Source organism: Taeniopygia guttata, chromosome 33, assembly GCF_048771995.1.
Source record: "Taeniopygia guttata chromosome 33, bTaeGut7.mat, whole genome shotgun sequence".
NCBI lineage: Eukaryota > Metazoa > Chordata > Aves > Passeriformes > Estrildidae > Taeniopygia > Taeniopygia guttata.
The window spans coordinates 438103-448948 of record NC_133058.1 but is presented as its reverse complement, the minus strand read 5'-3'; the positions used below and the strand labels follow the sequence as shown (position 1 = coordinate 448948).

General features: G+C 58.9%; 2 protein-coding genes across 3 annotated transcripts; both read left to right on the top strand.

Moving 5' to 3' along the window:
* Nucleotides 1-531: 531 nt before the first annotated feature.
* CD79A (CD79a molecule) lies at nucleotides 532-3693 on the top strand (the record flags this gene model as incomplete). The annotated part of the gene is given in 6 exon segments (XM_072920695.1): nucleotides 532-763; nucleotides 1522-1832; nucleotides 1835-1949; nucleotides 2427-2545; nucleotides 3231-3299; nucleotides 3415-3693. Coding segments are annotated over 6 exon segments (960 nt in total), but the record flags the coding sequence as incomplete, so codon positions are not given.
* A 1160-nt stretch (nucleotides 3694-4853) lies between these two features.
* Nucleotides 4854-8192, top strand: LOC121469004 (uncharacterized). 2 transcript variants are annotated; one of them, XM_072920775.1, is made up of 4 exons: nucleotides 4854-5269; nucleotides 6192-6770; nucleotides 6850-6971; nucleotides 7164-8192. In XM_072920775.1, exons 2-4 carry the CDS (start codon nucleotides 6209-6211, stop codon nucleotides 8175-8177), a joined length of 1698 nt encoding a protein of 565 aa, XP_072776876.1. In that variant the 5' UTR covers nucleotides 4854-5269; nucleotides 6192-6208; the 3' UTR covers nucleotides 8178-8192. The 2 variants fall into 2 exon arrangements, with proteins under 2 accessions (XP_072776876.1, XP_072776875.1); XM_072920774.1 differs by lacking the exon at nucleotides 4854-5269 and having other exon boundaries at nucleotides 6010-6770.
* Nucleotides 8193-10846: the final 2654 nt, after the last annotated feature.

Sequence of the window (10846 nt, the reverse complement as noted above, 5' to 3'; positions counted from 1 at the left end):
TCCTGCAGGAAGTGGCGTGGGACCCACGGGTGGCACCCACGGGTGGGACCCACAGAAACCCCCTCGGGGTGTGACCCACGGAACCCCCGTGGGGTGGGACCCACAGACCCACCCCACGGAGACCCCCACTCCAGTGCCAGGAACGCCCGTGACTCGGGGATCCTCTGAGCCCCCAGACCCAAATCTTGGCACCCCAAACCCCCGAGACCCCCAGAGCCGAGCTGTGACACCCCGGTGCTGAGACCCCCGGGCTCCTGAGCCCCCAGACTCAAATCCCGAGAGCCCAACACGAGATCCTCCATTCCCCAAGCCCCCCGCGCACCCCGTCCCCTCTTCTGGGGTCCCGGGGGATTTTGGGGCGGGTTTTGGGGTGTATTTTGGGGCGGGGGTCCCCGGGGATTTTAGGGCGGGTTTGGGGTGTATTTTGGGGCGGGGGTCCCTGGGGATTTAGGGGTGGATTTTGGGGTGTATTTTGGGGAGGGGGTCCCTGGGGATTTTGGGGCGGGTTTGGGGTGTATTTTGGGGCGGGGGTCCCTGGGGATTTTGGGGCGGGTTTGGGGTGTATTTTGGGGCGGGGGTCCCTGGGGATTTTGGGGGCGGACCCCCCACTTCCCTCCCCCGGGGCACTGGGGCGAATCTCCTGCCGGGCCCGGCCGCGCGCAGCTGATGGCGGCTGCTCCCCAAATCCGGGGGGCTCCCCCAAAACGGGGGGTCCCGAGCCCCCTCCTCATCCTCCTCCTCCTCCTCCTCCTCCTCCTCCCAGGTATCGCTGGGGGGAATTGGAGGTCTGGGGGCTTCGGGGGTCTCGGGGTTTGAGTTTGGATCTGGGGAGGTTTGAGGGGTTCTGGGGTGTCGGGGTTTGGGGATGGGGGTTTTGGGGGTCCCAGGGTTTGGGTCTGGGAGTTTTGGGGGTTTCGGGGGTCCCAGGGTTTGGGTCTGGGGGTTTCAGGAGTTCCAGGGTCTCATTTTTGGGGTCTCGGGGGTCCTCAGGCTCTCACCTCTGGGTTTTGGGGTGTTTCAGGACTTCCGGGGTCTCAGGGTTTGGGTCTGGGGGTTTTGGGGGGGTCCCACCTGTGCCCACCCCCCTTAACGGCCGTGGGGACCCTCCTGAACCCACTTGGGGGTCTCGGGGGACCCCAAAACCAAAAACAACCTCCGGGTGCTTCCCCCCAGCCACCTGGGCCGGGGTGTCCCCTGGGACCCCCCCCCCGAACTTCCCGTTCCAACCAGAGCTGAAACTGGGGGGGCAGAGCTGGAATTGGGGGGGCAGAGCTGAAACTGGGGGGGCAGAGCAGGAACTGGGGGGCAGAGCTGAAATTGGGGGGGCAGAGGTGGAACTAGGGGGGCAGCAGGGCTGGGGGTCCCCCCGGTGCCACCTGCAGGGTCCCCGTGTGAGACCCCCACCCACGGGGGGGATTCAGGGACCCCCCTCTGTGAGACCCCCACCCACGGGGGGATTCAGGAACCCCCTGTGTGAGACCCCCGACCCCTCCATGACCCCCTCCCCATTTCTCCCCACAGGTTCCCAGTGCCACAACGGCTCCTTCCCCCCTCCTCCCACCCCCCATGCGGAGACCCCCCCCCCGCTGACGCTGCCCACCCGCCCGGGGGGCTCCTCCTGCGGCTCCTGGGGAGGGGTCCGCGTCTGGCCCGTGCCCACCTCCCTGTCCGCCGCGCCCGGGGCAGCTCTGAGCCTGGAGTGCCGCTTCGAGCCGGAGGACGCGAATGTCACCTGGCTGCAGGTGTGTCCCCGCGGCCGGGCCGGGGGCTGCCGCTGGCCCGAGGAGCTGCCGGCCCTGGGCGGGGGTCGCCAGGTGAGGGGGGGGGCTCGGGGGTCTCCAGGCTGAGCTTCGAGCCCCTGGAGCGGAACCACAGCGGACTCTACTTGTGCCGGGTGAGCTCCAGGAACGCGTCCGCGCAGTCCTGCGGCACCTTCGTCAGGGTCCTGGGTGAGTGGGGGGCTCCGGGGGGCTTTTGGGGAGGTTTTGGGGGGCGGCTGAGGCGGTGGAAGTATTTTGGGGAGGTTTTTGGGGGGCGGATGACCCGTAGGAAGTCTCCCTGGGGGCGTTTTGGGGAGGTTTTGGAGGTCCCGCGCAGTCCTGCGGCACCTTCGCCAGGGTCCTGGGTGAGTGGGGGTCTCCCCAGCGGGGTTTGGGGAGGTTTTTGGAGGCAGCTGACCCTGTGGGGGGTCTCCGGGGAGGAGCTTTGGGGAGGTTTTGGGGGGCGGCTAACCCAGGGGGAGGATTTTGGGGAGGTTTTTGGGGGGCGGCTGAGCCGGGGGAGGTCTCCCTGGTGGGGGGTTTTGGGGAGGTTTTTGGGGGGCGGCTGAACCGGTGGGGGTTTTGGGGAGGTTTTGGGGGGCGGCTGAGCCGTGGTGGGGGTTTGAGAAGGTTTTGGGGGGCGGCTGACCCGGGCCGGTCCGGCAGAGCCCGTGCCCGTGCCGTTCCTGGACCTGGCAGACGCCACCAAGAACAGGATCCTGACGGCGCAGGGAGTGCTGCTGCTGCTGTGCGCTGCGGGGCCGGGGCTGCTGCTGCTCTTCAGGGTGAGGAGGGGGCTCCGGGGGACCCCCGCCCCTAATTCGGGTTCTGCTGGCCCTGATCCCGGCCCTGGTGTCCCTGACCCCGGTCCTGCTGTCCCCAATCCCTGTCCTGCTGTCCCTGATGTTTCAGTCCTGACAACCCCAATTCCTCCTGGTTCCCCCAAATCCCCTTCCAGATCCCCCGAAATACCCCCTGCCACCCTTAATTCCCCACTGAAGACCCCCAGTTTCCCATTCAATTCCTCCCCAATCCCCCCAGTACCCCTTTTTTTCTCCCATCACCCCAAATCCCCCACTCAAACCCCGCCCCGTACCCCTTTTTTCCCCCAAATCCCCCACTCAAACCCCGCCCCGTACCCCTTTTTTCCCCCAAATCCCCCACTCAAACCCCGCCCCGTACCCCTTTTTTCCCCCAAATCCCCCACTCAAACCCTGCCCCGTACCCCTTTTTTCCCCCAAATCCCCCACTCAAACCCTGCCCCGTACCCCTTTTTTCCCCCAAATCCCCCACTCAAACCCCCTGTACCCCTTTTTTTCCCCCATCACCCCAAATCCCCCACTCAAACCCCCCTGTACCCCTTTTTTCCCCCAAATCCCCCCTCAAACACCCCTGTACCCCTTTTCTTCCCCCATCACCCCAAATGCCCCCACTCAAACCCCCCCCGTACCCCTTTTTTCCCCCTCCCAGAAGCGCTGGGCCAACGAGCGGCTCCTCCAGCCCAAGAAAATCGCCCTGGAGGAGGAAAACCTTTATGAGGTGACCTGGGGCTGGGGAGGGACACCCCAAAACCCCCCAACAAAAGGGTCTGGGGTGTGTTTGGGGGTCCTGCACCCCCAAACCCAACCCCTGACCCCAATTTCCCCCTCCCCAGGGGCTGAACCTGGACGAGTGCTCCATGTACGAGGACATTTCCCGGGGGGTCCAACCCACCTACCAGGACGTGGGGACCCCCCCCGCCGCCGACGGGCTCCTGGAGAAGCCTTAAAAGACCCCCCAAAATGAGGGGGGGGTCCCCAAATCCCTGCGTGCCCCCCAAACCCCACAAAGGCTTTGCTTTGGTACCTCAAGGCAGCGCTGATGCCAAACCCCCTCCCCAAAATAAAACTGGAGCTGATTAATCGCTAATAAACAATTTATTAATCTTTAATAAGTTGTGAATAAATAATGAGGGTGAGACCACTGTTTTCCCCCATTATCCCTAATTTCCTCAAAATTCCCCATTTTACCCCATTATCCAGTTTCCCCTTATTTTACCCCATTATCCAAAGTTTCCCACACTTTATCCTGTTTTTCCCCCATTTCTCCCAATTTTTCCCATTATCCCCAAATCCCAAATTATACCCCATTATCCCGTTTCCCCCTATTTTACCCCATTATCCCCAGTTCCCCCCCATTATCCAAAGTTTCCCGCATTTTATCCCGTTTTTCCCCCCATTTCTTCCAATTTTTCCTATTATCCCCAAATCCCCCATTCTACCCCATTTGCTCCTTTCTCCATGATTTCTCCCATTTCCCATCAATTTTCTGCCAAGTTTTTTTCCCAATTTCCCCTCATTATTCCCAATTTCGGCCCACTGTGTCCCATTTTCCCCCACTATCCCCCAATTTCTCCCCATTCCCCCATTTTTCCCCCATTATTTCCCATTCTCTCTGTTCTCCCCCAATTTCCCCCCATTCCCCCAGTTTCCCCCATTATTTCCCATTCTCTCTGTTCTCCCGTTTTACTCCACTACGGCCATTTCCCCACTGTGAAAAATGCATATTTTATGATTGGCTTTTCGCAAATATTACAATGAATATTATACATGTAATGTTAGAAAGTTATGCTGCATTAATTCTCTTAAGTAGTGTGTTGAATATAGTTTTAGGTTCCAGCATAATGTTAAAATAGAGACTACGTATGTGGGGACAGTTATTTTTTTGGAATGAGCTACTCGCTTTGAGGAACACCTAAATCTTCCAAAGAAAAGGAATTTATGGTTTTCTTATCAGAAGAAACTAATTTCTTCAGGCCTTGCTAAGACTTGACCATGCCTTGGGGATTAAAGGAAACAGCTGACGTACAACAGAGAGAGTTTCTTGTTTTAAATAGCATGTATGCATAACCATGAAGGATATATGAATATGCAACAAGTGTATTGGTTTAAGGGCGATTCCTTTGTTCACACGGTGTGTTTTTCGTGACTTAGATCATCCAGACATCCGTAATTCTTTGCTTTTTATTGTCTTGTAATTGCCCCAACTCTAAACTTTATTACTCTAATTGTGTTACTATTTTTATAACCATTTTATTTTTTAATATTTTAAAATTTTAAAAACCAAGTGATTGGCGTTTTTCACACCCCCCATTGCCCCATTTTTCCCCTATTTCCCCCATTATTTCCCATTCTCTCTGTTCTCCTCCCATTTTCCCCCACTTCGGCCATTTCCCCACAATTCCCTCTCATTTATCCCAAATTTCCCTCACTGCGCCCCCTTTCTCCCGTTTTGCCCGCGTTTTTCCATCGATTTTTTATTTTTTCCCTTTTTTCCCTCCTTTTTCCCAATTCCCCTCAGAGCCGCCCCCCCCCTCCCCTCACGGGGGCCCCGCTCCTCCCTCGCAGCCCTTTTCCCGCCTCCGCGCCCTCAGCCAATCAGCGGTCGAGCTCTGGGGCCCGCGGGCCAATCGCAGCGAAGCGCGGGAAAATTCAAGCCACCAACGGCCGCCGGCTCTGGCCTTGCCCACCGTGAGGGGGGGGGGGAATTGGGGGAAAAATGGGGAAATTTGGGAAATTTGGGAGTGCTGAAGGGAAATACGGGTCCTGGAGAAGAATGGAGGGGCTCTGGGTTTAGATCTGAGGGGGAATGGGGGTTGGAATGAGCCCTGAGGGCCTTTCAGTGCGGCCTTGGGGTATCTGAGGGGGAAATGAGGGGTTCTGAGGGGAACTCTGGGCCCGAAGGGTTACCAGGGGAGCCTAGAGGGGAATGGGGGGTCCTGAGGGGAAAATGGGAGTTAATGGGCCCTGAGGGCCTTTCAGGGGGTATTGGGGTATATATGAGGGGAAATGAGGGGTTCTGAGGGGGAAATGAGGGGTTCTGAGGTGGAAATGAAGGGCTCTGGGGAACAGTTGTGAGGTCCTGGGGTGTGGGGTGAGTTACGGTCCTGTGAGGACCAAATGGTCCCATGGGGGGAATGGGGATCCTGGGGCGGGACCTGAAGGGGATAAAACTCCTCAAAAACCTGTCAGGAGGAGATCTGAGGGGGAAATGGGGGGGAAATGAGGGGTTTTGAGGGGAACTCTGGGTCCTGGGGAATGGGGATCCTGGGGTGGGACCTGAAGGGGAAAAAAACTCCTCAAAAACCTGTAGGGAGGAGATCTGAGGGGGAAATGGGGGTTGGAATGGGGTCTGAGAGCCCTTCAGGGGGTATTGGGGATTTTGGGGGGTATCTGAGGGGGAAACGAGGGGTTTTGAGGTGGAAATGGGGGGAATCTGGGGAACAATTGTGAAGTCCTGGGGTGTGGGGTGTGATTTTTTTTTTTTTTCTTTTTTAGAGTCCTACGAGTACCAAGAGGTTCCATGGGGGGAGTGGGGATCCTTGGAGGAGGCGGGCGGCACCTGAAGGTGAAAAACTCTTCAAAAACCGTCTTTTTCCCATCTTTTTCCCAGCTGCCGCCGCCGCCACCATGAGCCACCCCCGAGATCTGCTGGGCGACAGCCGCCCCCTCGCCGTCCCGGCCAAAATCCCGCTGAAATCCAAGCGCCTGCGGACCAAGCGGGAGCGCAACGCCGCCAAGTTCGGCCCCAAGCTGCCCGTGAGGGGCTCCCGGCGGGGCCCCGCCGCCCCCCTGCGCTGGCTGCAGCCCCCCATGCGCGGGGGTCTCGCCCTGGGGAGCCCCCTGCGCCCCCCAAAACCCGTGGTGATCACTCAGAACCGCCTGTGCCACCGCGGCCTCTTCAACCATGAGGTCAGATCGCTGGACGTGCGGCGCCTGCTGACTCCCAGCAGGGATATCCCCCCGCCAGCCCCCCAAATTGAGGAGGGGGAGGCCGGGGATGTCTCGGGCGCGGCGCTGAAGGAGCTGGTGGCCGGCCTGGCCTCGAAGCTGGTGGGTTTCGGGGCGTTCGTGGGGCGGGACCTGGTGAGCGAGCGGCGCCGCAGCCTCATGGCTGCGCTGCGGAGGCACCGACGGGGACCCGCCGACCTGGGGGTCTTCCTGGCCCACCGGACCCCCGCCCAGCCCCCAGGTACCGCCCCCATTTACCCCAAATGGGGTTTTTTTAACCTTTATATTTCCCTCCCCAAATAAAACGTTGTCTCCAGCAGGTCAGGGGACACCCCAGGAAGAGGCGAGGCCAGGACGCCCAGGACCAGCGCTCATTTTGGGGGGGTGGGATGCGGGGGACGCCCCTGCTGGGACCCCCAACCCACCTGGTGTCGTCAATACAGTGAGTGCTCCAAAAAGCACCCCCCAAATTGCTCCAGATCTACTCCTAAAACTGCTCCCCGCCTCTCCCTGCAGCTCCCCCGCGCCCCCAGCCCCATTTTTGGAGCCCTCGGAGCGCGGGAGGTGAGTGTGGAGTTTGGGGGGCCCTCCCTGATTTCGGGGGGGTTTTGCTGATGTCCCCCTTTCTCCGCAGAACCCTTTCTCATGGAGCTCAGCCGAGGATGAGGATGAGACCCCCGGGGGGCTCCCCCAGGCCTGGGGGGGTCCCGGGGGGCTCCCGCCGCCACCCCCCCCCTTTTGGGGGTTCCCACAGCCGCCCCATGGGGAGGAGGAGGAGGAGGAGGAGAGGGGGGATGCAGGCTGGACCCCCATTCCCCCCCTATCCTTCAGCCCGGACCCTCCCCCCGGGAGAGCCCCCCGCACCCCCAGACCCCCTCGGGCCCCCAAAATCTGGAGCACCGAGACCCCCTGGGATTCCCCGGGTCCCTCCCGCGCCCCCTGGGACCCCCCAAGACCCCCCTGGGACCCACCCCGAACCCCCCCCAGACCTTCCCGGGCCCCCCAACTCTGGAGCCGCGAGCCCCGCAAGGCGCCCCCCGTCCCCCTGCGACCCCCGTGGAGCTCCCCCAGACCCCCGTGGGACCCCAGCACCTGGAGCCCGGAGCCGCCCAGGCACCCCCGGACCCCCCAGCTCTGGGACCCGGAGCCCCCCAGGGCCCCGCTGGACCCCCCGAGACCCCCCTGGGACCCCCCGAGATCCCACCGGGACCCCCCGGGCGTCCCAAGACCCCTCTGGGGTTCCCCAGATCCCACCTGGTTCCCCCTAGACCCGCCCGGGTCCCCCCGCGCCCCCCAACTCTGGAGCCCGGAGCCCCCCTGGGACCCCCGGCCCTGGAGCCCGGAGCCGCCCGGAGCCCCGCAGGACGCGGAGCTGTCGCGATGCTGCTGCCGTCGGCTCTGTCGCGACACAGCCCAGCGCCGCCCGCTCCGTCGCGACCCGCTCTGTCACTGCGCCGCGCGTCGCGACCCGTTCTGTCGCGACACGCTCTGTCGCGACACCTCCCGCGGCGCCCCCCCCCGCCCCGCCGCTCTCTGTCGCGACCCGCGCTGTCGCGACATGCCCCGCTGCTGCCGGCAGCCCCCGAAGCGCCGCGGCTGCGGGTGCCTCTGCTGCGGGGGCTGTGACGGGGCGACCACCCCCCAATAAACCCCGTTCGCTCCAGCCCGGGGGTCCTGCTGTTCTTTCGGCTCCCCCCGACGCCCCCGCGACCCCAAATTCCACAGAGACACCCCCAAAACTCCCCGGAGACCCCCAGTTCCCCCCCCAAACCCCCCTCGGGTCTCCTCTTGGCTTGGGGGTCCCAAACTCCTCAGGGACCCCCAAATCCCTCCCCAGAACCCTCAGCTCCCCCAAATCCTCCGCGCTGGGAGTTCCCCCGATACACCCCAAAAATCCTTCCTGCCAACACCCCCTCAAACCCCACACGAACACCATTGTGGGCAAACCCGGCTCCGGGCGGCCACTAATAAAAATTATTGATAACAGATAAATTCGGGTCACTAATTAAATGTACCGATAACAACCAGTTTTTCCCCACTTTTCTCCAGGGAAATCTTTTTGAGGGGAGGGGCCGCTTGGATTTGTTTTTCTAGGGGAAGCCCCTTTGGAGGTTTTTCTCCCCAAATCACCCTAAACCAGGAGAGGCAGGGAGAAGGGGAGGGGGCAGCTGGTCCCAGTTTGTCCCAGTTCGTCCCTCCTGAACCTGCCGGCTTTGCAGGATTTCTCCACATTTCTCCAGGATTTCTCCAGGATTTCAGAGGATTTCTCCACATTTCTTCAGGATTTTTCCAGGATTTCAGAGGATTTCTCCACATTTCTCCAGGATTTCTCCACATTTCAGATTTCTCCACGTTTCTCCAGGATTTCTCCACATTTATCTTGAATAAGAATCTATCGCCTAACTCATTTGGAAAAATCCTCTCTCTATCCACTCCTTTGTACCCAGGAGTGTAGGAAACTCTGACTGGGGATGGGCAGTAGTTTTGAAAATCATGCCCTAGCCTTTTTCTCTAGGAATGAACCAAGCAAGTGCCCTGAAACCACTGGAGCAGCTGCAGGGGCTGAAGGGAACAGAAAGGGCTCTCCGGCACCTTTTGTCTCCGTTCTCTGCTGTTCCCCAAAACGCGTCACAGTCCTGGAGGAGATGTTTTTCATGCAGCCTGCCAAAATAAAGACCTGTAAAATCCTAGCTCTGCCTTTTGTTTAACGTGTTCTTACTTCCTATTTATGTCATCACAGAAAGCAAGGAAAGAAGAAATGTGACTGGTTCCCACTATTGCTCCATGCAGGCACTTTTAAAGGCTGCTGTATTTATGTTCTCTTTTTCCACTCCAACTGTGACTTTTCCCCTCCTTTTCCGAGGTCTGCTGCTTTGGGTGTCCCAAGGAGGGCCGGGTTCCTCGGCAGGGGTCTTAGGAGTTGGTGCTGATTCTGCTTTTTCCGAAGGTGTATCGAAGTGTGCTACCAACAGGACTATTTTCTCCAGGGGAAAGCTTTCTCTCAATGACCATCAATGCATGTATGTGTTTTAACCGTGTAACCAGATGGATTAAGAAAAACCAACACCCGTAGCAGAATTCTGTTTGATCTGTATCTGTGAGAAGTGGGCTGTATCCTGGAGAGGGAGAGACGCTGTTGGAGAGTGGCAACAGCACCAGGTGTGAACTGTGAGGATGAGGAGGGCTCAGAGCAGCCCCAGGTGTGAGCTGTGAGGATGATGAGGGCTCAGAGCAGCCCCAGGTGTGAGCTGTGAGGATGATGAGGGCTCAGAGCAGCCCCAGGTGTGAGCTGTAAGGATGATGAAGGCTCAGAGCAGCCCCAGGTGTGAGCTGTAAGGATGATGAGGAGGGCTCAGAGCAGCCCCAGGTGTGAGCTGTAAGGATGATGAGGAGGGCTCAGAGCAGCCCCAGGTGTGAGCTGTAAGGATGATGAAGGCTCAGAGCAGCCCCAGGTGTGAGCTGTAAGGATGATGAGGGCTCAGAGCAGCCCCAGGTGTGAGCTGTAAGGATGATGAGGAGGGCTCAGAGCAGCCCCAGGTGTGAGCTGTAAGGATGATGAGGGCTCAGAGCAGCCCCAGGTGTAAGCTGTGAGGATGATGAGAAGGCGGCGGCTCCTACAGGGGCTGATTTAGTTAGGGGGTTTTCCTCACATCACTTTTGCACGGAGCTGCTGGAGAAGAGGAGTTTATGGGGGGCTCCCGGGGCTGTCTCATGGAGGGACGGTGAGTGCTTTGGAAAGGATTTGGGGAATCATTTGGATGCGCACTTGGATATGTGGAGCATTGCTCAAAGGAGCTGCCGAGGGACAAACCTTTGTGCCGAGAAGCAGCAGCCAAACAGGTGAGCCGATGTGCCTTTGTAGTGGGGAATTTTCTCCTTTCCCTTTTGAATTTCATCATCCTGAGGTTGAAATGAAGGGGGCTGCCCTGTTGTCCCTCCTTTTAAGGGTTTGGATTGAGGTAAAATTCTCCCTGTTGCCCTCATTTGAGGCAAGCCCCTTCGTTTTTGCTCTTCTGGGGGATGCAATGGAAGGGGAGCCCACATTTCTTTGCCCTCGTTGAAGTGAGAGTGTAGTGTTTGTTTTGGTGGGTTTAAAGTAATGTCCTGTAGTTAATTAGTAAGGTTGGGGTTTTTTTTATTTGATAATTGCCTTCTTGTTTATTCTGTTATAGAGGTTTTATTCATTTGGTTTGTTTAATTGTCGTGAATATTTTATTGTTACCGGTAATTTGGGAGCTGTTGTTTATGGTTACATTTATCTTTTGGTGATGTGTTTATTTCCAGCTACTATTTGTATTTTGATGGTTTGAGGCATTA

What these genes read in the sequence shown, in the direction of transcription:
- LOC121469004 (XM_072920775.1), top strand. Translation starts at nt 6,209, where the DNA reads ATGAGCCACCCCCGAGATCTGCTGGGCGACAGCCGCCCCCTCGCCGTC. An exon ending in GACCCCCGCCCAGCCCCCAG is followed by an intron (nt 6,771 to 6,849) that starts GTACCGCCCCCA and finishes TGTCTCCAGCAG; the next exon opens with GTCAGGGGACACCCCAGGAA. An exon ending in CACCTGGTGTCGTCAATACA is followed by an intron (nt 6,972 to 7,163) that starts GTGAGTGCTCCA and finishes CTTTCTCCGCAG; the next exon opens with AACCCTTTCTCATGGAGCTC.